We start from the raw sequence: 24,518 nt of genomic DNA, 5'->3' as shown, positions 1-24,518 counted from the left end.
AAACTTAATTCCTCTGAAGCCTCTCATTGCTGACACCGGAACATGAGGAGAAGGTCGGTGACGTGTTGAATCGGACCATATAAGTGACAGACTTTTAAAGTAAACTACCAAACGCTGAAAAAAAAGTTTCCACTTTAATAAGATTTGTCATCATAAAAAGACAGAGATGATTTTATTAAAAATACACACAGAAATACAGTAGAAATATCTCCAGTCACCAGTGAAACAAGCATTCCACTAAAGATAATGATCAAGTAAGTTATCAATCCCTCCTTAGCTATTTCAACTCAAAAATTTTAGTAAAAGCAGTTTTTAAAGTAGCAGTAAATAATATACTTTCCTTGGGAAAAGATTTTTCAAGTAACATTTTAAAATACTCTTAATAAAATTTGCCTTTTATATCGATGTCGATAATGAAGCATATACATCTTATATGCAAAACTACCCAATCTATTTGCTTTTTAACATTTTTAATAAGCATGAACCATGTTCACTTTTGAATGGTTTCATTTCCATGCTTGCTGTCGTAGGAGCTAAATTGTAATCTTTCACACTTACATTTAATATGTGCAAACAATATTGAGATAGACGGTCAAGTTTTATCACCAGAAAAATTTGAATATGTTTCTTTAAACAGTTTCTCAACAACTTTAGCTTTCCTTCCAAAAAAAAATTAAAGAAAGACACTGTACCCACACAGTCCCATACAGCTCACATACATGGTGCAGAACAAGAGCTTACGTATTCTCCGGTGCCCCCATACGAGAAGGGGGTGAGAGGGGACAATATCGGTACCAGGATAACCAAAGTCAGTGATCTAGAGCAGAGCAGCCTGAAGTCATGTTTTCATTCAGCTTTTTCATCTGCCTTTGTTTTCATGAAGAATTCTGGTTTGTAGAGACAGCGATAGGCCAGGAGCTGAGGAAGAGCCCCGTATGCTATGTTTAATGCTAGAAAGAGGATTTTCGCATCTTCGGGGACTCTGTAGATGTAGGCAGTTCTAGCATGAAGAGAAGCACCGATGTGAGAAAACTGAGCCTGTTGCGTTAAAAAAAAAGGGGGGGGGGTCAGCATGAATTTTGTGTTCAGTTGGATGCATAATGAGTTCTGAATGACTCGTTCAGACCGTGTTCCTGTGCCCTAAAAAACTAGTACTTTCCAACAATCCTGGTCTTGAATATTTCACTGAATTCAGGGCCAGTCTTGACACAACTGTTCAGATGAAGTATACTTTCTCTAGGGTGGCTTATCACGCCAGCTGTTTGCTAACCCGTCCCCCGCCCCGCACCAAACATTACTAGTTCACCTTAACAAAACTCTGAATAAAACCTCGTTTTTTTTCTGATACGTATTCTGGAGATCCTGTGAAGAGACTCGATTGCGGCTCACAAAGTATGTTCCCGTGAAAACGAAGCAAGTACAGGAACTGAGAAAGCGAAAACGCTTTTAGCTTCGCTGTTTAAAGAGAGGTACTGAGGGCCTCCGTTTCACCTCCTCCCGGGAGCAAAGACCCCAAGCCCTTGGTTATGTATTTTTGTTTGTTTGTCCGATTATTCGTGTATTCGTTTCTTATACAACCTCAAACACGCTGAGGGTCGTGTGGTAGGATACGGGGTGCCCAGCGTGGGTGGGGGAGGGACAGGGCTGCTCGCCGTGGGACGGCCGCCGCACGTGCAGGGCCCCCCTTTCACACCAGTTGTAACCGAGCGTACAGCGCCCCGTTGGCACCTCTAGGGGTGTTCGGACCACACATCAGAATGTGCCGGTTGGTCTTTTTGGATAGTTTTCCTAAGAACAGGAGAAAACTGTATTAGAAAAGGCTTCCGTGATACGATTTCCTCAGGATCCTTGTGTCAGCCAAGAGCAGTCCTGGAGTCTGCTTTTCTGATCTTACTGAAATTCAAGATACACGTGAATAAAGAATTGGGAATCTAAATGTAATAACGGGTGACTAATTCATCGGGATCAATGTGAAGAGACAAAAGATGGTGTAATCTAAAGAAGTCACCCAAGTGAATCATGGAAAACTAATTTTCTTTAAATACATGTAAGTGATCTCCCGTTTCCTTCCCCATGAAATCAGTTTATTCTGCTAAGTGGTTCATAGGTAACAGTGTTACCGAGCACTTGACTTTATTTACAATAAAAGGACAAGCTTCCGTAAGCAGCACGTGTTTGGGTTTGTGTCCGGTGTTTTAACAGGCTGCGTCTTTACAAATTACTGACACCTTCCAGGGACTTCTGGTCCAGTGTCACTCTCTGGCGACAGCAGTGAAGCCAGCCCTGGGGCAGACACACGAACGGGACCCATCCGATGGAAAGGGAGCATTTCATCTGGGCTGTGAAGACAAAAGACCCTGGGAGCGAAGGGCATTCAAGGGGCTGCCCTGAGCTGCGGCTCCCGTGCGCTGTCCAGGAGCACCAGACGGCAGCGTGGCCCCCGGCCCTGGCTTTCCCCGGAGTCCATTCTGAGTACCAGTGCTCCTCTGAATGTGGAACCAGATTTTGTCTTCTGTACTAGAGGCCAGATTTGAACCCTGATTTTCAGAAGTGTGGGTTTGGTGTCTCTTACCTTTATAGACGCTTGTACTGTACACATCCCACGTCCCCACGTTTGGGGGAACGCCAACCATACTTAGGAGGACGATGTGAGCAGTACCTGGGTACCTGCGCCGGAGACCTGCACAGTCAGTGGCGCCGTGGGCTCTTACCCGGCACTAACAGGGCCGCTCATCCCTCCCTGTCACCAACAGCACACTCACAGCAGCAGTGAAAACTGATCCTGTCATTGGATTGGACTGTAAGTCCCCTGGGCAGGCCCTGTGTCTAATGTTTGGTGTGGCACCTGTCACAGCTCAATAAATACGTTCTACTATCCTGGCCTCGTGACTGTCAAAATACGGAAAGCTTCCACAAAGCACTTCTCTTATTTTTATGCCTGTTTTAACAGGCCCTTCAGAATATATAAATGAGGGGCAAATATTTTATTTTGAATCAAGAGGTGTTGGTGAGAGCCCTGGCTGCTGTGGCTCAGTGGATTGAGCGTCGGCCTGCGAGCCAAGTGTCGCTGGTTCGATTCCCAGTCAGGGCACATGACTCGGTTGCACGTCAGGTCCCCAGTTGGGGGCGCGAGTGAGAGGCAGCCACACAGTGATGTTTCTCTCCCTCTCTTTCTCCTTTCCCCTCTCTAAAAAATAAACAAATAAAACAACAAACAAATAATTTTTTTTTAAAAAAGGTGTTGGTGAGAGAAGAGGCCTAAGGCCGGGGTTGATGGTTATTTCCGGTGGACCCCCAACCATAGCTTCCTCCCAGTGTCCGCAGAGGCCAGGGCACAGGGCCCTGAGGTTTCAGAGAAGCCTCAGCCTCGCCCGAGGAGGGGTTCCTTCCCAAGCACGCAGCCAAGAAGAGGCCGCTCCCTCCCTGGGGTCCCCGGCTCAGTGAGGTCAGGGCTGGGATCTGGCATGTGGCCCCGGCATCAGCAGCTACAAGTTATGGATCCCAGACGTTTCTCCAAAATCCCCTGATGGGAGGTTGAGCGCCTAAAAATTTGTCTTCTACTTCATTCCGAATCATTTTTCAACTTAAATTTAATTGAGATATATATATATATATATATATATATATATATATATATATATATATTTTTTTTTTTTTTTTTTTTTTTTTTTAAGAATGGATGATTGGGATAGAAAATGAGGCATAAAGGCAAAGAAAGGTTACATCTTCATAGCTGTTTTCTCGTATCGAGAGAGGCAACCTGGGAGGGGTGACTGGAAGTCACATTCCTGGTTCCAGAAAGGAGAACTGAAATTTTCATGTGTCTGTGTAAATACAGGCAAAAACTACTGTGAGCTTTGGGACAAGAGCCAGGCTGTTGGGGCGACACAGTATAAGCAGCTAATCCAGAACCGTGTTATCATGGGGTGGGGTTTCCTGAGCAGTGCAGGCTAGTGGGTCAGAGCCCTGAGTTTGGGAGCAGACGGAGCGTCCCGTCCCGGCTCCCAGCAGCTGGCCTGGCGCTAGGTATGGAGTCCCTTGGCTCCCTCCCCTGTAAAAATGGGGTAATAACGGAGCCAGCCTCCTGGCTGCCCCGTGAGCTGAGCTGATTTTTCTGAGGGATGTAGGACGGGGCCAAGCCCAGGGTGCCCTTCCCAGACACAGGTACAAAGCTCCATGCAAGTACCTGCTCAGGATGCTGGGCTCGCCAAAAACCCAGGCTTCATTTTAGTTCCCCTTGCTGACCTTTTGATGGTTTTAAGACTGTCTTTCTCCACTAAAGGATAATAAGCATGCTGAGGTATTAAACCCAAAGTCTACTTTTAATCATAAAAGGTGTTCAGTGATGAATCACACCTTAAGTATCTGATTAGAATTGACATTTGCATTAGTCTTCCAATTACGCGTGTTCTTCCTAAACCCGTACTGTTGAGTATTCTTTAAAGGTCTCCCTAAAGGAAGAAGCTTATAAAGTCCACCTCCAGGAGAGTCAGCTCTACAATCAGATTGTCCACAGACCGGCCTCAGACCCCTTCTGTGAGGAAGTGCTCAGCAGCTGTGCCGCCGGGGGAAGGGCCTCAGTGGCCGTGGGAGGACGGCAGGGCGGGCCCCCTGCCAAATCCGCGGTGAGGCTGTCCCACAGCTTTCAGTCTGTCTGATTTGGAGGTAAGTACACACAATACACCTACACAGGTTAATAAATGAATCTAAGACAAGGCGTTCCCCCTCCAGACTCTCACTGGGAAAGAAGGAGAGCAAAGAGGCCCACAGCTGAGCGTGTGCCCGGCACGGCACCGCATGTAACCCTCACAGTGGCTCCGTGACAAAGGGACTGTCACTCCTGACTGCAGAAGAGGGAGCCCAGGTGCTGAGCTGCAGGGACAGGGACCCTCTGCGATCTGAACCACTCTGCCTCCAGAGCTCCTGCTGGTGGCCATTTTGACTATATGGGCTCTGTTTTTTTTTGTCTTGTCAGTGATATTTTAGCAGAAAGCTTTCTCCGTTGACAGAAAATGCTAATGAGTGGATCTGATACTTTTCACATTTGACTTTCAGCCTAACCCTATGGTGCAGATTTTATATGAGAAGGCATTTGGGTTATGAGGAGGTCCCCAGTGGAACTTTGGTGTTAAATGTGTCCTGATTGGATTGGATTTCCTTGCTGATCACTCTTGATTTCTGAAGGCGGCAGATTTGTTAGGCTCCTTCATGAACTGAAATCAGGGGCCCAGTAACTAACATTGGCTTGTACTAATCTAGAAGTTTTTCAGATAGATAGATACATATTTCTTATTAAAACACAGTGGCTCTTGGCAGTTCACTGGATCTCAGTAAACGCAGGTTTTGGTAAAGTTTGTGGGATCACCAATGCATAGTTTCTAAATAAGGAATGGCGGTTTCAGCAAGCTAGAGGTGCTAGTCGGGATTACGGAGCGTGTTGCCATGGTAATGATCAGATACCCTCCCAAGGGGAGAACTCCTTTCTCAGAAGCGTCCCCTGGGGCGGGAAGTCAGTGTTCTTACCCTGAGCACTTTGGCTGCGGTGTGATTTGTAGCTTTTCCTTAAGCTACACGCTCCCAAGAGGCAGATAGATAACAGCACCCCAGCCAAGAACTACGGGGCTGTCAGACGCAGAAATCTCGGTTTGCACCGTTCTGCTGGGGCGGGAGAAAGAGCCTTCTGACTTTGCAGGGTCTAGTCCACAGGTCAGGCTACCTTATCAAACTGGGCGAGGGTCCCTTCAAGGCCTGGGGCCCGGCTGAAGCTGCCACTGATGCTGACACTTGCGCTACTGCCCACACCGCGCTTCCCAGAACCACCCAGCCGGAGTCAGGTGCCCGTCTGCAAGCCCAGCCTCACCAGCAGGCACATTCGGGTGAGTCTTACTGTGACAGGTTCAAGCACCTGCCTGCCCCGTGCTGTGGCCTGACCAGGCCTCCACAGCTGTCCCCTGGGGTGTGACCAGGTCCAGTACCTGGCTTCAGTCTTGCCAGCCTTTTAGCTGAAAGCATGCAGGTGCCAAGCAGCTGAGGCACTCTGAGCATCTCACCCTCTCAAGGAGAGGTCTGGTAAGAGGGGAAGGTCCTTTGTCCTGAAGGACACGGGAGTATAAGGCAGGGGAACCAGGGCAAGGGGACAGAAGTCAAGGCTAACTGGACCCTCTGACCTGCTGCACAGCGGACAAGGCACGCACGCCTGCTGGACCGCATCTGTTTCACAGTGGAGCGCCTACCAGTAGCACAGGGCCACCGAAGTGTCATCTCAAGGACACAGCGGAAGGGCACGTGTCCTGTTAGCATTCCCTGCCCTGAGGCACCAGCCAGGCAGAGGTGTTTGTCAGATACTCAACCATGGCGGCAGGTGCCCACGCGCTTGGGTCAGGGGCACCTGGGTACCTGAGCGAGGGCCCCGGCGTGCATCAGCGTCGCGTCTGCCATCCAGGAGCACCCGGGCACCGCCAGGGCGTACAGCGCCGCGACGAAGTACGGGACGGAGTAGAACAGGTGCACCAGCATCTGCAGGGCACAGGGCGGCAGCAGTTCAGCAAACACGGGCGGTGGAGGGAATGCTAACTTCCTGCATTGACCCACAGTTCCCCACTCTTTTCTTTTTTAATTCTCACCCAAGAACGTGCTTGCTGAGTTTCAGAGAGAAGGAGGGAGGGAGAGCGGGGCAGAAACTGCCTTCCGCACGCCCCCTGACCAGGGATCGAACCCACAACCTAGGCATGTGCCCTGACCGGGAATCGAACCCATGGCTTTTCAGTTTATGGGACGACGCTCCAACCAACTGAGCCACACCAGCCAGGGTCACATTTTCCAATTTTTAAAGAGAGAAAGTTCATTTTAGAGAAATCGTAGGCTTTGTAAAACTACTTGACCTGGATTTTAGGATAAGCAGCAGGATCCTTCAGGTAGGGCTCTTGAAATTGCGTATAGAGGCGGCAGAGCTCAGCTGGGCAGTCCAGGGCAATCTGGGAATAAAAATGACTTCGTTATCAGCACGCAGGCACCTCCGGTTCCTCTGTTTGCTGATGCGGCTCCATGTGCCACGTGTAGTCCCAGGCTGCTCTGCCGTGTAACAAAAACTGTTGTCCAGTAGGAGCTCCTCCGTAAAAGGGGCGGGAAGTGCTGTGCGGATGAGCTGGGAGGAGGTGAAGCAGAGGTTGGTTAGCTGGAGCGGGAACCGAACCGCTGTGCTCTCGGGTGCCTGTCCAGGACTCAGGTTAAAGCATCCAGGTTTTGCTAGCAGAGCACAGCCTGCCTCAGGTCAGCAGCCTGCCCTCTCCGGGGAGGAGCTCTACAGGGAGAAGAGTCCATTTCTGTACCAAGTTCATCTTAGCTGTGCTTTTGCAAGATGGAAAGATATATACCCTCTGTCCGGCGCCTCACAGAGTAGGTGGCCTTAGGGGGCAGTAAAGGACAGGGATTTGAAAGCAAGGCCCTGGCGCCTGGCACCACCTCCTGTGTTCCCTGCGGGAGCAGCACAGGCTTGGTCACTGCACAGCAGACGCAAGGCCGCAGAGAAGGCAAAGTGTCTCCGGCACGTGACTGGGTCCCGTCTCCGTCACCCCCCGCAGGCATCGTCCTTCATGTCCTTGCACATAGATGTCCCACCTAATAACACACATGAACATGGGCCAGCGGCAGAGCTGCTAGAAGGGGTCCCAACCTAAAAGCCCCACGCACTGGGTGCACGCTCCTGCGCACAGGGCAGGAGATCCAGCCGTGCAGGACTAGGTACAATAGGTGGGGCTTGTTTCCATTGCTGGTCTTTTCACTCTGGGCACTACAGCCAACCGACCAGGGAAGAGTTGCACTGCTCTGTGGTCTGAGCAAAGCCCACGGCCCGGCTCTCCCCTTCCCTTCCCTTCCCTTCCCTGAGCCTCTCCTATTAGCCAGCTCTCCTCCAGGAAGTTTCCAACCATCACGTCTTAAGACAAGGTGTCACCCTGAACCCAGCCAGCTGACCCCAAAACAATGAATCCGCTACACCAGCCTCCCCTTGCCAGCCTGCTCCCCAACTGTTGTGCAAGGCCAGCGGCCTTAGAGCCGTTAGTAGCTGCCACTGAGGCCAAACATGACGTGCCAGGTAATCCTGGCTGCTAAAGTTTGTTTCTACCAAGGAGCAATTGTGAAGGATCATTGATCCATAAAAATAGTAACGGTCATTTATTGAGCACGTACTATGTATTAGGCCCTCTACACGTGTCTGATGTTCATTATTTAGTCTTCAATGCTATCAGCTAGCTTTCTATGGAGCAAGAGGCTGAGAGTCAAAGAGGTTACGTGATTTTTTTCAGGTCCGCGCAGCTGCTTCAGTGGCCAGGATTCTAACCCCTGCTCTGGTGGCCCCTCCACAGAGCCGCTGCCCGACTCCTGAGAACACGTGAGTGCCCGGCCACACTTCCACTGCAGTGTTATGTTCTCACCCTTTCCCAGGGTACTTAAATCAGACACAGCGAAGGACCTAAAGAATGAGAGTCTCATGGCTAATTTTTCAGGTGCCCTAAAATAAGGGAGGAAAGACAGTTCTGGGTGGAGCTTGACCTAAAGACCTGAAAAGGAAGTGGCATGAAGCAGCCAGACCCACCTCCTTAAGAGGGGAGGTCTGGGGTTGATCCAGGTAGGAGAGGGGCCGGAAGCAGGTCCAGCCCTCCAGGATCTAATGGTATATAGATCTAATGGTTAGTCTGGTATATACGTTATGCTTACCAAGCCTCTAAACAGGCTAAATCCAGTGGCCAGGAGTAGACATATGACCAACATGAGATCGAACGGTCTTCTTAGCAGGTCCTTGGATTGGACTTCTTGGACCACCTAAAATAGAGCGTAACTAATGAGCAGGCCCACAGTGCTAAAAATCTTGAGATCTACTTGTATTCTGAAGACCCACATTCATATCAATAAGCTAAAAGCCATGTAACTTTAGGGACATCATTTTCCCTAAGTCTCAGTTTCCTCATCTGGGAAATGAGCAGATTGGGCCATGTGAAGGGAAGCGGGGAGAGAGAGAGAGAGAGAGAAACGTTCCCCTTACTAATACGTTCATTTTTTGATGCTGGTATGTGCCCTGACCGGGGATTGAACCTGAAACCTTGGTGTATCGAGACAGCACTCTGACCAATTGAGCTACCCAGCCCGAGCCCTGTTGTAAATCTTCGTAAAATGGACGATCATGTTCTGATTATCTCTCGTAATGCATATTTTCATATATGAGTTTTGCTTAAGGCTCTAGTACCTATAAAAGGAAGAGAAACTGAGGGAGATGTCGCTAGCTTAGAAAAGAAGACCTAACTGTTTGACCTTGACCACATGGAGGTGAAGGGAAGGGCGTCCTGCAGCCGGTCCCCAGGCCTGGATCTCCGGGTCATCAGGCCCGGCGGCTGTGAGTGCCGCCCCGAACGCAGTCTCTCCCACCTCCCCCCAGGACAGTGTGTGCACAGGCGTCTCTGAAAGGGGTGCCCAGGTGCCCAGACTCCAGGCCCCAGACAAACCACACCTGGAGCCCATGCGGAATTTGAGGGGAAGGGCTAAGGCAGCCGCTGGCACAGGGAGCGGACGTATTCAGACAGACGGCCTTGGCCACCAGAACAAACACTGTGGAAGCGACACGGCCCCCCGACTCACGGGTACCCCAGGCCGTGGAGGCGCGCCATTCAGGCGCCAAGGGGAGTGCATGAGCCTTGGGAGCCCGAACACCGTTAACGTCATGAAAGTCACCTTTGCCGGGTAATGGTGATTTTCTGATGGCTGCTGACAGATTCTGAAACCAGCCCAGACGGGAAGACATGTATACGGTATGCTTAAGAAAAAGGCAGGGCAAACGCGCGTTCCGTACTTCCCTATTTCAAAGAGAGATGGAGAAAGTCACAAGTGTACCAAAAGCAGATATAAACACAGGCAACACTTAGGATACCTCCCCATTTCCCGTCATCTAAAGTTCTGCTGTGGACAAGACGATATTTTTAACAACAGATCCACTTGAAACTCTGGTAGGTGTTTAACAGGCATGTTCTATCTGTAGTGTTTTTAAAGCATATCGACTATTGATTTCTTGCATGCATACATAACCTCATGTACTTTAGCTGTAGTCTTTTTTTTTAGATTTTATTTATTTATTTTCAGAGTGAGGGGAAGGGAGGGAGAAAGAGAGGGAAACATCAATGCGTGGCTGCCTCTCACGTGCCCCCAACTGGGGACCCGGCCCGCACCCCAGGCCTGTGCCCTGACCAGGAATCGAACCCGTGACACTTGGCTCGCAGGCCGATGCTAGCTTTAAAGTCTTAATTTTCAAGTACATTTACTGAGTTCTCGTAGTGTGTCAGTTATTTACAGAGTGGGAGCAACAATGGGTTTACAGTCGTTCATGTGAAAAATAATGCAATGAATAGTAATGTGAGAATAAACTCACTTGCGTACTCAGAACTACAAGCCTACATTTGACCCGCCCTCTACGTTAGAACAGGCACAAGAAGTATGTGTGCCCTGACTGTAGCCACAAATCTGAAAGTCAGGACTGAGACATTAAGTGGCCTCCGTTGTTCAGGGTACCGTCCTGAAAATTGCTCAAAGGCACTTCAAGAAGGAAAAAAAGGAATAATTCTGCAAAACAGCTCCTTGGTTCTATTACAGCCAAAATAGCGTCTCTATTTAAGAATCCTCCCCGCTGTTTCCGAAAAGGAAAGTGAATTTTAAGTGAAAGTTTCTTACCCACAACATTTCCTGGCACAAAAACCACCATGCTCATCATAATAGAGCCGACCCAGTAGAGGCCGATGGTTCTGTAACTCTCCCTGTAATGAGAAGGTCTCGCCTTAGATACTGTTTTACGCAAGATGTCCCACAATATGACCTTTATTCTAGCTAGCAACGTACGTGAGCTGAAATCCACTGGAGAGGAATAAACCAAACGCGAGGAGCCCCCGGGGAGCAAACCTCACCTCCATGTGTGACACACTACAGAACCCTCTCTGTGTCCTTTTGAAGAGGAATCGTGCGTGTTGGCCACAACGTGGTCGTCCCGGTGAAAGGAGTCCTGCATTTTACTCTTACGCATGAGAGGGAAAAGAAGGCTCAGGGGAGGAAGGAAACTGGACCCATGTCTTCTGTCACCGTGAGGATGCGCAATAGGACGGTAAGTGGATGTTCCCTGGTGTCGCAGAATGTTGGCCAAAGCCCCAAAGATGATACTAAGTGACGTGTGCCCCTAATTTTCTTAAGAGGCAGCTGACAGCCCCATAACCCACCTCCACACAGGGCTCTGAGACATTTGAAAAGAGAGTCTCAGAAGGGAACCGAGGGGAGCGTGCCGCTCTGCCCCACCCCCCAGCCAGCCCCACAGCTCCCCAGAGGCCCTTCACAGTGGCACACGGGCAGCGGGACGACCGGCGGGGACCTTTCCCAGTGGGTGCTTGCACCGCTGCAGAAACTCTGGCCCCCCCCGGACAGCACCCAGCAGTGCCCAGGCATCCTCGGAAGTACCTGGCATGGTCCCCAGAGCCTGGGAACGTTCATAAAGAGAGAGGCTGGTGCCTAGAAAAGTCCAGACGCGGGCTGGGGCTGCCCTTGAGTTCACGATGGAGGGGGGGAGGCACGGGGCAAGGGCATGCACTTGGTCTAGCTGAAGGTCTGTTGTGTGGGGGGCAAGACAAGAACGTGGGCTTTCTCTAACCGGGAGCCACGGGGAGGTCTGGGCAGGTCGCTGGACTTAAGCTGTCCTGGGCGGACCAGCACGGGCAGGCAAGTCCCAAATTCAGCCCAAGAGCGCTGCCCGCTGCCACGGCCGGGGCCGTGGTGCAGGGGTCTCCGGAGAAGCTGCGCGTGTCCCCACGGCATGGTCCTAGCACACCAAATGGCACCTAAGACCCTCCCGCCTTCTTAGCCCTGTGTACGTGCATTCCCAGGGCAGCCAGCACAGACTGGCTTGGGAAGGAATAAAAGGACAGGCCCCGGAGCCTTGGGGCTCCCCCCAGATGCGGGGAAGAGAAGCTCTGAATGTAAATGTGCTGGGCTTAGGTTCCCGAGAAGCCTGTTCTCACAAGAGAGTGTAATGAGAAGGCTGAGGGGTCGCCCTGAGCTGTCGCCGCTGCAGGGGTCATCCAGAGGGACGCGTCCAAAGGCAGGGAGCGCGCAGGGAACAAGCCGTGACTGACTCCCTCCAGCACGTCTCCATGTCGGGGGGCGCCTGTGGCGTGCAGGCCTCCGCGTACGCTTTCCTCACCTACCCGGGTGTCGGTTGCTAAGGCGGCAAAGGCACACACACAGGCGAAGTGACTTACTCCCAGGCTATGGCCGCCACCATCACCAGGTACATGAGGTAATGCGCAGAGCCGTCCCAGTAGCAGGCCATGTGCCCGTGGGCCGTGTTCAGATGCGGTTCGCCCTAAGGGAAGCATTAACAGGAGTCCGCTTTACACGCGGCCCGAACACCAGTGCAGAACCCCAGGCCTGTGCAGCAGGTAAACTAAAAAGAGCTGATAGGTGTTCGTCTGCTCACGTGAAACCATGCTTCATCTTCTAAAATGGCCACGGCGGCAGCAAGGCATTGAAATGTAACGACGCTGGGGCTGCCGGCTCGCTAAGCCCTTTGCTGTCCCCACTTCTCCTGGGCCAGCCCCTCTCCCCCCCGGCTGGGAGGTGCCAGCTGTGCTCGGGCGGCCTCGGTCTCCCCGCCGGGCACAGCCCTCACAGCTGCAAAGCCCTGCCAGCGGGGACGCTGCCCGGATGTGCCTCCACCACCTGGAACTCCTCATGTCCCCAGAGGACCTCAGCATCCTCCCCGCAGACCTGTGCCCTGGGCTGGCGGTGGGGCGCATGGCCTGTCTCGTCTCCAAGCTTTTGCCCAAACGGTCCCTTCTTGCAAGGCCCTCCACCTCCCTAGGAAATGCTTACTGTCCACTGCCATTGTCTTTTTTTTTTTTTTTAACATGAGAACAGTACCCCCCCCACCGTGAGCCCCGCCCCCCCCAGCCGTTCCTCCCTCTGCAGGCCCCGTCTCTGCACTAGGACAGGGCTCGGTCCCTGGAGTCCACCCCAGCCCACGTCTGCGGAACCGCTGCTTCCTCTGGCTCCTCTGGGGCAGAGCAGCCAGCATTCTCCCCAAAGCAGGATCTTGCTCCCCATCACCCCCAGCTCACCCCGAGTCCTCCCCCAGCCCCTCAATGCCTCCTGATGGGTCCCCCAACTTCAAACCTTCCCTCGTGTACAAGATAAAGGCCAAACTCCTTTAGCCTGCCTGCAAGGCTCCCCATTATTTAAAACATAGATGCTGACTCTGCTTTCCTCTCTGCTCCTTATTTCCTGTGTGACCCTGAGTCAGTTGCCTCCCCTCTCTGGAGCTGGCTTCATCACACCATAAACTGAGGAAACAGGACGGGCTGTCAGGTCCCAGACAGCTCTGTCCTGCCGCGGCGGGGGGCGGTGATCGCCGCAATCCAAAAGCCCATCACACGCCTGGTCCTTGATGTGCATGAGGCTGACGTGGACTTTCAGATGGAGTGATATTTAAATAATATGACTCACACAGATCCTCGATTCATTTCAAGTGCCTCATATTAGGCACCAGTTAAGGAGGAGGGCAGTGGGTCAGGGTGAGATGGGAGAGAGTTGCATCCCCCGACCTAATCCTTACGCCCCGTGGGAAGGCATGGCCTCTGTCCACGGCGGTGAATGGCAGACGTACCACGTGCGGCCCCCGCTTACACCCAGGGAAGGTGCCTACCTCTCTCAGGTAGTGCGCCATGAAACCGTCAATGATGCCGTCCTGCTCCAGGCCTAGGATGAGGTTCACCACGCTGGTAAAGCTGAATACGGCGTACACTGGGGGCAGAGGGCAGAGGGCAGCGGGTCACGGTGGGCAGCGGGGAGGTGCTGGCGCAGAGCGGGTGCGGGCCAGCGGCAGCGGGGTTTTTTCGTGTTTTCCAGAAGACCCTACGGGTGGTGTCAACGTGGCCTGGCAGAACACTCCGCGGGACCGCTGCCTGAGGCGTGGCTCTGGCCTCCCCGCCGGGTGCTCTCAGCGAGGGAATGCCGCCAGGGGAAAGAGGGAGACTCACCCACCCCCTCCGACCCTCCACTCCCTATGGGTGGCTGCCCAGGGCCACCCCCACCCCCCACCTGGACAAAACCTGGAACCAGTGGCTAAAGCACAGAGGTGACCACCAGGTGGGTTTAAAATGATGACTCGGAAGAGATCGTTCATCTCAGTGGTTCCCAGACAGGCCAGCTTGCCGTGTGGGTGCTTGCCCTGCTCCGCACCGGAGATCCCAGGCGCAGACAGTGGCTGACATACGAGGGCAGTGGCTTTAAGAGGAAAGGCCAGTGATGTTTAAAAATAGATGCGACATGAACATCAAACAAGGAAAGCCATAGCGTCTTAGGGCGTCTTACGGGGGCTGTGAGAATCTTCTAGATGGGCCTAAAGCTAGCAGCAAGAAAGCCAAGGAAAACCACTTTCTCATCAGCAAGTGATCAGACTTGGTTTATGTTAGTTTTTCAGAAAAGCTGCCTCTTCCTAGTTGAAACAAACTGGCATCTTAAACCAAGTGGTGGGCACGGACCGTGGAGAAATCTGCTGGGGAAAGAAGACGTGGGGAGGAGCGTGGGGTGGGTGACTCCCGGGAAGGGAAGCCGGCCTCCCCCACCCAGAGTCTGCAGCCAGGAGGCAGTGGTGACACCGCCCCAGAGGGAACAGGAGGCCCACGTGTGCCCTGCCCGTGGACCCCGCACACCCTGCCCGTGGAGGCCTCTGGCCCAGGTCTGCCTGACAGTGACTAGCCATCCAAGGTGACCGGCCATCGTGTGTCTCCCAGAAAGGAAGCGTCAGCACTGGGTCAGAGAGGACGAGGACAGTCTTTGCCCTCCATGGGGCAGGAGTCTGGTCTGGGGCCTATCCTGAGGCTGCAGCGTGTTCAAGACTGTGACGGGCCAGGACAAAGGGCTGGGTGTGTAGGAGCAGCGGTGCGGCACCCCCAGGAGTCAGGAGAGACATGAGGGCAGCTAAGTGTTTTGTAGAAGCAAACTGGGTGGAATTAGTCACGGTTCTTGTCTTCCTCACCATTGCCAAGGTCCCTGTGGGCAGAGACTATTCCCACGTCATCAGTGATGGCTCAGCCGCGAACCTTGCCTTGGTCAGTGGAATGTGTGTGAAGGTTTCGGGGGCCAGCTCCAGGCCAAGGCCTTAAGAGACATCTCTCTTCCTCCACGCCCCCGCGTGGGCCTCTGTATTTGCCACATAAAGGCACACCCGAGGGAGCTGCTGGTCCAAGGACGGGGAGATGCAGCGGACAGCCCCGAGTCCCACACACAGCCTGGAGCCGGGCAGCCGCACCCGGTCTGCAGACCCAGGCGCAAGGAAAACAGCCTTTATAGCCAAGATACGGAAACAGCCTAACGGTCCCATCAACAGGAGTGGAGCGTGCGTGCCTGCGTGTGTGTGTGTGTGCGCGCGCGCATGTGTGTGTTTATATTATGTACATATATAAAAAGAATATTCTTTGGCCCTAAAAAATGAAGGCAGTCCTGCCATTTGCAACAACATGGCTGGGATCCTGGCAGAAGGGCACCCTGGGCTCCCCCACCCACTGCCCCTGGCACTCCGGCCTCCGACGTACCATAGAATAGCGGGTCCCGGGGTGGTTTTCTTTTGACGAGGATTCGAGCCAACAGGGCCACCAGCAGCAGGATGAGGGCAGCCACCCCTACAATTGTCCAGAAGCTGCAAGGACCAGAACAGGGAGGCGGTCACTTATCAAAGCAAACACGTTGCTGCTGGGAATTTCCTGGCTGTTGAATACAGTCATTGCCAGCTCTGCCTCCGCCTGCAGCCCAAGCACTGTGGAGTGAGTGACATTTACTTACAGCACTTGGCCCCTCTGGGCTGCCCCCTGGGACTTTTGGGGGCCAGAGCCACCAGGTCCTCACTCTCAGCAGCCAGCTCCCTGCACAGACGGTGTGTCTGAGCGGACCATCTGCTCCTCCAGCCCGTTCCCCTGTGGCCGACAGGCCACCGGCCTCAGTACCAGCCAGAAAGCCTCAGACTGAGCCCCAGGAAGTGGACTGGAGTCACGGTCACACACAGGCAAGGACGAGGAAGAAGAGCCACGGGCTCTTGCAGCCAGGCCAAGGAGGGGAAGTCTGGGCCAGACCTGAGGCTGGAATGAAGCCAGCCCCCCACACCCAGGGCCAGCAGGCTGGCTTCCAGCCCCACGCCCAGAAAGCCAAGGCAAGGCGAGGCTGGGCCAGCCAGAAATCTGCCCCCAATGTTACAGTCGGAAAGTGATCCATCCAACCTGCAGCTAGTAGGCCCCAAGGAGACAGGCCATGGGTGCAGGAAAGTCATCTCCCTGGCACGCAGAGACTAGGGGAGCAGCCCTTGGTGTGTGCTGTACCCTAGACTTGCAGGAGTGGGACATGGGAATATACATTTTTTTTCAAGATGCCTGGACGAGTGATGCTGAAAGTCTGCCTGGGACCTCTGTTAAGGTATAAAAAATTGATGGATCAGGGAAGGAAGGAGGGGGAGAGAAATGAGGAAGGAGTTATGGATGGATGGGTGGTGGGTGGATAGATGGATGGACGGATGGATGAATGGGTGGGTGGATGGATGGATGGGTGGGTGGACGGATGGATGGTGGGTGGATGGACGGATGGATGGGTGGGTGGACGGACGGATGGATGGTGGGTGGATGGACGGATGGATGGTGGGTGGATGGACGGATGGATGAGTGGGTGGACGGACGGATGGGTGGTGGGTGGATGGACGGATGGTGGGTGGGTGGACCGATGGGTGGTGGGTGGATGGACGGGTGGGTGGTGGGTGGATGGACGGGTGGATGGTGGATGGACAGATGCAAGGACGACACAAATTTACAATAAGAATGAGCGTGCCCATGGTGCCCACCAGAGGATGCTCTGGGCTCCCCCTGTGGGAATGAGCCAACGGACGGAGAAGAGGAGGGCCCTGGAAGCTGTTGAGGGTCGGAAGTGTGACCCTGAGCTGAAGCACCCCGGGAGGAGGGCACTGGTTAGGTGTGCTATCTAAGCTGGCAGGCATATTAATCACAGCCCGGGGCAGGTGGCGGCGGGAGACAGCCCCCGCCCCTGCTCCTCCGAGGTCAGCTGACAGCGGCAGCGGCACGTAGCTGGCACGCGTCGGGGGTACAGGGGGCAGGGGCACTGGGTCACAGCTGCCTCGCGCACTCCCCTCTGGAGGAGGAGCAGAGATGAAACTGGGGCAGCAGGCTATCTGTGTCTCCCGGCGACAGCCACGTGCAGGGCCCACTCGGAACAGGGACAGAGGGCTCCAGCAGGGACTGGAGAGTGGGGGACGGGACTAACCCAAGGGTGGGAAAGGTGTTCACCTTGGAATGGGGGTGGGGTAAGGCCAGGGTACTGAGGCCCTTGTGCTCACAGAGACACCTACTGAGAGGGGCCATGCGTGGGTGAGAATGAGCAGCGTGTGTGTGTGTGTGTGTGTGTGGTGTGGGTGGGTGTGTGTGGGTGTGTGCGCGCGTGTGCACGCGCGCGCGTGAGAGAGGGAGAGAGAAGTAGATCCCAACCCTTTCCTGACTCTTCAACCTAATCTGCTTTTTCTGCTTTTCAGGCTTCGTGAAAGGTCTGATGGGAAGGAATTAGCTTCAGGTAATTTTCCCTGAACTGAATGCCTGTCACGCACAAGGCCCTGTGCCAGGCAGGACAGTACAAAGGGGAGCCATGGCTGGGAAAGGAAGCTCTGACCAAGGCCAGCAACACAATGAAGGGGGTCGGGAAGGAGCAGTGAGGGAGGCAGAGGGCACATCTGCTTGAGGGAGGGTCTGGAAAAGGAAGAGGCGGCATTTTACTCTGGGGCATAAAGCACCAGTGTGCCACCACGGTCGGGCAGGGAGGAGGCACGGAAAGGAGGCAGGGTGGTTAAGGAGTGTCCGAGGGGCACGGAACAGTCTGGTGAGACTGAAGCTCTAGCGTGAGGGGCTGGGCTGAGGCGCAGCGCACTGGGGCAGGGCGGCCCCCGAGGGAGGCTCTGCATGGTCCCGCTCAGAGAGGGCCAGAGCCGGGGGGGGGGGGGGGGGGGAGGGCTGGAGGGAATTGTGGAAGGGGGTGAGTGGAGAAAGAAAAGGGAAGGGTCCAAGGCGACTGGGATTCTAAGTGCGGGAGGATGGAACCTTTGCATCACAGCAGGGCTCAGCAGCGTGACCAATAATACATGTTCTCAGTAAATGCCACACAGTCCCCCCAGTGGCTGAGGCCAAAACCTCAGGCTCATCCTTCAGCAAACTATGCTGCTGTCCCTGCAAAACAGCCCTGCCACCAGCCACGTCCCTCTCACTGCACTGCTCCCTGTTCCCCTGCCTGGAACGCTCTGTCCCCAGATGTTGCTGTGGCCACCTCTGGCAGCTCAGGTCACCTCCTCCAAGAAGCCCTTCCTGACTACCAGGTCCCTCCCCAGTCACTCTCCCATGTTGTACCATTTTATTTGTTGATGTCTGTCTCCACACAAGCCTCCCCAATCTTCTCTGACTTGTTCATAGCTCTGTCCCCAACACTTAGTGCCAGGTATACCGTAGGTACTCAGTAAATACTGGTTGGATGGCCCAAAATGCCATTTTAGGGGTGCAGGGTCCCCCCTGCGCTACAGTCACAGACACGTGACATTCACTGCCCAGAGTTGTGTGTTCCAGGAGATGTGCCTGAGTCTGGGTCAGACCAAGGGCAGTCACTGCCCGTGCCTGGGGGCCCCTCAGGATCGGTGGCTGCCATCTGAGTAAGGGAGGCAGCAAGTGGTGGCCCCAGTTGTGACCAAGGAGGAAGTCTGGGCCCCGTGAGCAGACACTTCTCCACAGCCTGGAGGTCGGAGGGGTTTGCTGCCTCCAGTGATGTAATTTCCTTAGCACCAACCTCTGTGGGTAGCATAGCAGGTTACTTCCTCCTCCTGCAGGCAGCAGGGGACATCGGCGGGCAGGAAGCCTGGCACCCTTCCCGCCTGCCCGGCAGGCCTGCAGGGCCCCGTGCGGGTCACTTAGGCAGGGACCCCTCCCTGAGGGCTGAGGGGCAGGGCTCTGAACCCAGCCCCTGTGCGGCCCCCTTCAGCCCCCACCCACCCACCCCCCATCTCATTACGCAGCGCCGGCAGAGCCCAGCCTCCCACCCCGCTCGCATCCCACCCCGGCTCCTGGGATCCTGACTTAGGACGCAGGTACAGGCCACTGGACAGACCAGAACACTGAGGCCAGGCCACACCCTCAGGGCCAAAGCCCGGCTAGAACCCAGGGCGTTGCCCCTGTTTCAGGGCTATTTCTGCTGATCGTTCTGAACAGTTTCTAAAATTAATCAGAAATGGTAAGTATGCGTGTGTTCATACATGGAAACAATCCTGCGAAACTCCGAACGAGGCAGAAGCACAGCGAACGCCCTGCGCGTAGCTGGGGGTGTCCCACCGCCCCCAACCCTGCTCCCTGAGCGCCTCAAGGGCGGGGCACTGCCTTACTGGCCTCTGAAACCCGCGCGCCTGGCACAGCGCTGGCGCCAAGCGGGTACCCAGCACTTGGCCCAGAATGGCGCTGAAAGGCAAGGGTGCCAGCCTCAGTGAAGACCCCGGCCGGGGCGCCTGCCCTCCTGCCCCTGGCCGGACGCTGATCCCCGGAGGCCAGCGACCATGGCTCTGCTGTGACGGCTCAGTCCCATCTGAAAAGTTGCCGGGGCTCCTGCTGTCCCTGGGCGCTACCCGCTGCCCACCCCCCACCCCGTCCCGTGCGCCCACTCACTGCTGCTGGGCCGCCAGGTGGTTGAAGACGTAGGTGACCGGGATGGCCGAGAGGGACAGCACGAAGACCCCTGTGGCCGCAGAGGCACTCATTGCTGCCGACCAGCTCGCCCTTCACCGCATCCCTTGCGGGCGCACCCCGCCCCTGCTTCCGGCAGCGCTCGTGCCCCGCAGCCGAATCCTCTGAGCCACTGGCCAGCGCGCCCCAGGCGCGGTCACAGTGCCCGCAGCCGCCCGGTGCGCAGGGCCGCCGTGCAGACCTCGCCTATCCCCAGCCCAGGGGCGCCAGGGCTCAGACGCGAGCTCGGGGCGCGTCGAGGGGCGGCGACAGCCCCCTGCCCGGGGACAGGTGCCCCGGCGGCACGCGCTTTCAGCGGGAAGGCGACAGCACAGTCCGGAGCTTCTCCTGGGCAACCTGGGGAGGCTACCGGCGCTGGTGCGGGCCAGCGGGGGGTGGAGCCAGGCCCTGGGGGCGGGGGCGGGGGTGTGGCCAGAAGGGTCCTCGAGAGCATCCACGCGGGGGACCCTCCCCCAGAGTTGAGAAGGGACTAATGACCCTCAAACCGAGGAACCACTCCACGGAGCAGCCATCAGCGGGCAGCAAGCACAGCTCCTGCGTGGAGTCCGATTCCCATTTTAAACCCAAGGTCACCAGCTGTTGACCTTGGTCCAGGTACTTCAAGTCTCTTTCTGTTTCTCTACGTACAGAATGGGGGTGACCGAGGTCAGTGCGATTGTGGATCCACTGGGTCCAAGTGCTTACTCTGCCCTACTCACCGTATTGTCACCTGCAATTCCCATTTTCTGGATTGAGAGTGGCCCTCCGAGGAATGCCGTGACTTAAAAGAGACCAGCGCCGTTCCTGTCTCTCCCAGGCAGCCTTCCCAAGGCTCTGCGCACAGAACAGGGACAGACAGATGCTACCGGTTACAGAGAAAGATAACTGCACGTGTTCCCCTGGCTGCTTGACCACGTTATGGAGGAGGGCTCAGAAAGCCCCCTGGGACTGAGCCAGGATTGGTCTACGGGTTGGGAAAGAGAAGGGACCTGAGTTTCAGGCACAGAACCAGCAGCGCAAACAACCGAGGGAGACACGACAGGTGCTTAGTGTGCTCACAACTGACCCGAGCTGAAGAGACCGTGAGTAAAACAAGCGGAAAAGAGGCCCGCCCCGCCCCAGAGTCACCCAGGCTCTCTCCAGCCAGCTCCCCACTCCTGAATCCAGGGCCCGCTGGAGAGGACTTGCCCAAGGTCAAAGCGCAAAGAAGAGAGAGGGTGAGTTTGAATGCAGGACTTCAGATACGTCGCTCTCCGCCTGATGCCACGGCCAACCAGCAGCAAAGCATTCTGTTGGGCACCTAGAAATGGACACACTACAGATTTGGCCGCCTGATTCCTTCCTTGCCTGGGCATCTGTGGCCTCTGGTGTTCTGCTTCATGCGGATCAGTAATTATTGAAGTTCCTGTTTGCTTGCAAACAGGTTGAGTAGGACTTCAAATAGGGGCCATTCAGATAATAAAGTGGTTGCTTGATCTTGGTTTTTTTCAAGAGCAGCAATCTTGCAAGCCATGAAGGCTAATATCATAGCCGCGAAATTTGACTCCGAGCTTCCTGGAAGCAAAAATAGAACCATGGACGTGCACACACTGCCCATTCCCTGAAGAGAGAGACACAGTTCTTTGTCCTGTCAATTAAAAAGTAATCGACTTAACCAGGAATTAAACAGCCCGTCTCTGCCAGGGAGAGGAAGTGAAAGCGGAATGAAGGGAATTGTCTTCAGGAAGTAGGAACTAAGAAAGAATGCTCAGGCAGGGTAGCCACACATCCTTTAGCCCCTGTCGCAGGGCAGGGCGCTCTCCCTCCCCTGTTTAGTCCTTCCGAAAACAGTTGTGTGTGTGCTCTTACGAAAGGCTGCACACTCTAGCGATTTTTACCCCATGTGCTGCGAGAATTTTTAAGGCATGTGTTACCTGATTACTCATCAGGGGCACGGACATCTTTTCCCTTAGGTTGTCAAATTTTTAAAAATGACAACAGCCAAGGCAACAAGAGCCAGCTGTCCAGTATGAATCAAAATTATACCTATTTTTGTCAGTTCAGCAAAAAATACATCTTTTGGTGTGCCATAGAATTTTAGTAATTATTTTATTGCGTGCCATGAGATGACAAAGGCTGGAAAGCGCTGCTCTAGATGCAAAGGGTGAGCAAATGGACTGATCTACATGGTGTATGGGACGGGGCCTGTGACCTGAGAATGGCCAGGACGAGGATGGTGTGCCTTCGTGGGTAGATCACTCGGATCCTGTCCAGAGAAGGGACCACAGTGTGACCGGTGTACTCCGAGAAACACTAAGTGACTCTGGACACACAAGGCTCCTCTTCTGTGACCCCGAGTGCTCTGACCAGGGCTGCAGTTATTAACGTGGGTATTTTGGGGGGATGATAGCTGTATGCCCAGCACTTAGCCCAGTGTCAGGCATTGAGCATATGGTCGCTAAATGTTAACTGGAGAGAAAAAAAAAAAAAGAGGAAGCAAGGAAGACAATTAAAAAATAGAAAAGGAGGGAAGTAGAGGGAGAAGGAGGAAGTCTGCAAGAAAGCGATAAGAAAATGAAGGAAAAGGTAAGGTTAGACGGTAAAAGGTTTGTCAGGTCTTGTGCAGTTGCTGCATGAGGTCTGCACCATTGTCCCGGGTTTCCTAGCAACCAAAGCAAGAAGGGAAACAGTGCCCATATCTGGCGCTTGGGAGACTTCTCCCTGGGTCTTCTCCATAGGAACACTGTGTCGTATAGTGTGTCCTCTGCAACATTTCCTGCAACAAATACAGAATCTGGCTCTGGATGGATGTCTCCTGCTACAGCCTCAATGCAAGTGACTGGCTTATTGCCAAGGGCCCCACAGTACCCTCCCAAAGGCAAAAGAATGTCATACCAATGAGCATCTTTCGGAAGCTGGAGCTTGGTTCAGAGGTAAATGTGAACAATCTTTGGGGGCAGGAATGGAAAAGACCTTCCTGGCACTGTCACTTCCAGTCCATGCCCAGGACAGGCATCACCAGCGACCCCTGAACTCTCTTCCCATGGAGGCTGCGTGTGTGTCATCTCGGAGACCTCCCCTGCTGGGCACACCAGTCGGGTTCTTCTCACAGACCAGCTTGAACCTATCCGCCTGCTCTGATCAAAGCCTGTTGATGCATATCCATCAGCCCATGCTCTATGAATATTATTTCACATAACCATGTTTTAAAACAAATGAAGCAAAAGGGAGTTTGAAATGATAGCGGCTGGCAGAAGAAAAAGCATTCTATGATGATAGGGAGGGTAGATTGACTTTCCTGCGTGAAAAGGCTGAGCACTGCGGCAAGGACTGTATTCAGACCCAAGGTTGCTGCAGTGCCCAGACTGCCCCTGAGTTTAAATAGGAAAACCTTGTATGTTAGCGCGTCTGGATTAGACAACCGCTGGGAGGGGAGGCCAAGGGGCTTCCTTAACACTTCCCTTCTCTAGATGCTTTTCAAGTCTCTCATTCAAGACTTAACATGAGAATAGGTAGCATAAGTAACTGACCAAGAAATCAAGGAATGTATTTTTATAAAACAGGGCAGTGCTTGAAACAGGAAAGGGTCCTCCTGGTAGACCAGAATTTTTTTTTTAAAGATTTTATTTATTTACTTTTAGAGAGAGGAAGGGAGGGAAAAAGAGGGAGAGAAGCATGGATGTGCAGTTGCCTCTCACACGCCCCCAACTGGGGACCTGGTCCACAACCCAAGCCTGTGCCCTGAGTGGGTATTAAACCCATGACCCATTGGTTTGCAGGCCAGTACTCAATCCACTGAGCCGCACCAGCCAGGACTGGACCAGAAATTTGAAGGACACATAGAAGACTGGTAGCAGTTCCTGGTGGCACCTTGAGCCACACTGCCCATCCTACCCATGCTGCACACTTGGCTGGCTTTGGCCAATGGGACATCAGAATGTGTTATGTAAACAGAGGCTGATAAGAGCTCGCACGTTAGGGTTGGCCCTCTCATGATGCTCTTTCTTTACCATGCTGTCAGGAGACCCAGCAGCCATGTGGAGAGGACCACATGGAGAAGAACCAAGGCCCCAGCCGACAGCCTGAGTTGCAATCCCGGCCAGGACCCAGCGGTGACATGGAAGAAGGTTAGTTGACCTCCCGGCCATCCCAGCATCAACACTAAATAAACCAAAGGGCCTGGTCAGCCCATAGAATCATGGAAGATGATGACACCTTGTTGATGTTTTAAAGACTTAGGTGGCTTGTCATGCAGCAAAGGATGGTGGGAAAATAGAAAACAGTGATGGAGAAAGGGGAGAGAAAATTTAAACGTGAGACCCCAATTTTTCCCCACGGAGACAGGAGCAGGTGTTGTTTTGTTAGGTAGCGGCAATTTCATAAGGAGTTGAAGGAGGTCCCCGGGAAGGGGATGGGGCCAGCTCAGTCTGATGTGTAGTAGGCATTTGGGTCTCCAAAACAAGTGTTATGCTAAGGAGAATGATCAGGGCTGGAGAGAAAGGTTTGGGGATCGCAGACATTCGCTTAAATCATGGGAATAGAAGAAGTCATGCAGAGAATGGGTTTGGAGGGAAAAAATGAGAAGGAAGCCTAGACTGGGGTGTTGATGTGGGGATTCCAGTGCTCGGGGTAGGAAACGGAGAATGAAAGGATAGAGAAAGCCAAAGAATGACAAAACCCAGGCAGAAAGGGGGTGAAAGAGTGAGCCGCCAGCCATCA

At 53.9% G+C, this 24,518-nt stretch overlaps 1 protein-coding gene and 2 long non-coding RNA genes across 3 annotated transcripts; 2 read left to right on the top strand and 1 right to left on the bottom strand.

Moving 5' to 3' along the window:
- Positions 1 to 115: 115 nt before the first annotated feature.
- TM6SF1 (transmembrane 6 superfamily member 1) lies at positions 116 to 20,197 on the bottom strand. Its single transcript, XM_090263672.1, has 10 exons — positions 19,764 to 20,197; positions 15,615 to 15,718; positions 13,724 to 13,821; positions 12,282 to 12,385; positions 10,714 to 10,796; positions 9,724 to 9,845; positions 8,716 to 8,820; positions 6,882 to 6,974; positions 6,397 to 6,516; positions 116 to 1,038 (listed from the first exon to the last, which is right to left on the bottom strand). The coding sequence occupies exons 1-10, from the start codon at positions 19,853 to 19,855 to the stop codon at positions 847 to 849; spliced, it is 1,113 nt and encodes a 370-aa protein (XP_090119798.1). The 5' UTR covers positions 19,856 to 20,197; the 3' UTR covers positions 116 to 846.
- On the top strand, positions 4,712 to 8,356 carry LOC149992146 (uncharacterized). Its single transcript, XR_016508437.1, has 3 exons — positions 4,712 to 4,864; positions 5,700 to 5,876; positions 8,304 to 8,356. It is a non-coding gene; the product is annotated as an uncharacterized LOC149992146 (long non-coding RNA).
- On the top strand, positions 13,955 to 21,621 carry LOC149992144 (uncharacterized). The gene is made up of 4 exons (XR_016508436.1): positions 13,955 to 14,166; positions 16,439 to 16,485; positions 17,606 to 17,643; positions 20,471 to 21,621. It is a non-coding gene; the product is annotated as an uncharacterized LOC149992144 (long non-coding RNA).
- The last annotated feature ends 2,897 nt before the right edge of the window (positions 21,622 to 24,518 follow it).

Source organism: Furipterus horrens, unplaced genomic scaffold (assembly GCF_987537825.1).
Source record: "Furipterus horrens unplaced genomic scaffold, mFurHor1.1.pri manual_scaffold_16, whole genome shotgun sequence".
Taxonomy (NCBI): Eukaryota; Metazoa; Chordata; class Mammalia; order Chiroptera; family Furipteridae; genus Furipterus; species Furipterus horrens.
The sequence above is the reverse complement of the archived record's forward strand: the minus strand, read 5'-3'. Positions and strand labels throughout refer to the sequence as shown.

Excerpts from the sequence above, each read along its gene's own strand:
- TM6SF1 (XM_090263672.1), bottom strand. The coding sequence starts at position 19,855 with ATGAGTGCCTCTGCGGCCACAGGGGTCTTCGTGCTGTCCCTCTCGGCC. Across the intron at positions 13,822-15,614 it reads CCGGGACCCGCTATTCTATG|TGTACGCCGTATTCAGCTTT; the intron begins GTACGTCGGAGG and ends CTCTGCCCCCAG. Across the intron at positions 12,386-13,723 it reads TGGCGCACTACCTGAGAGAG|GGCGAACCGCATCTGAACAC; the intron begins GTAGGCACCTTC and ends TGCTTCCCTTAG.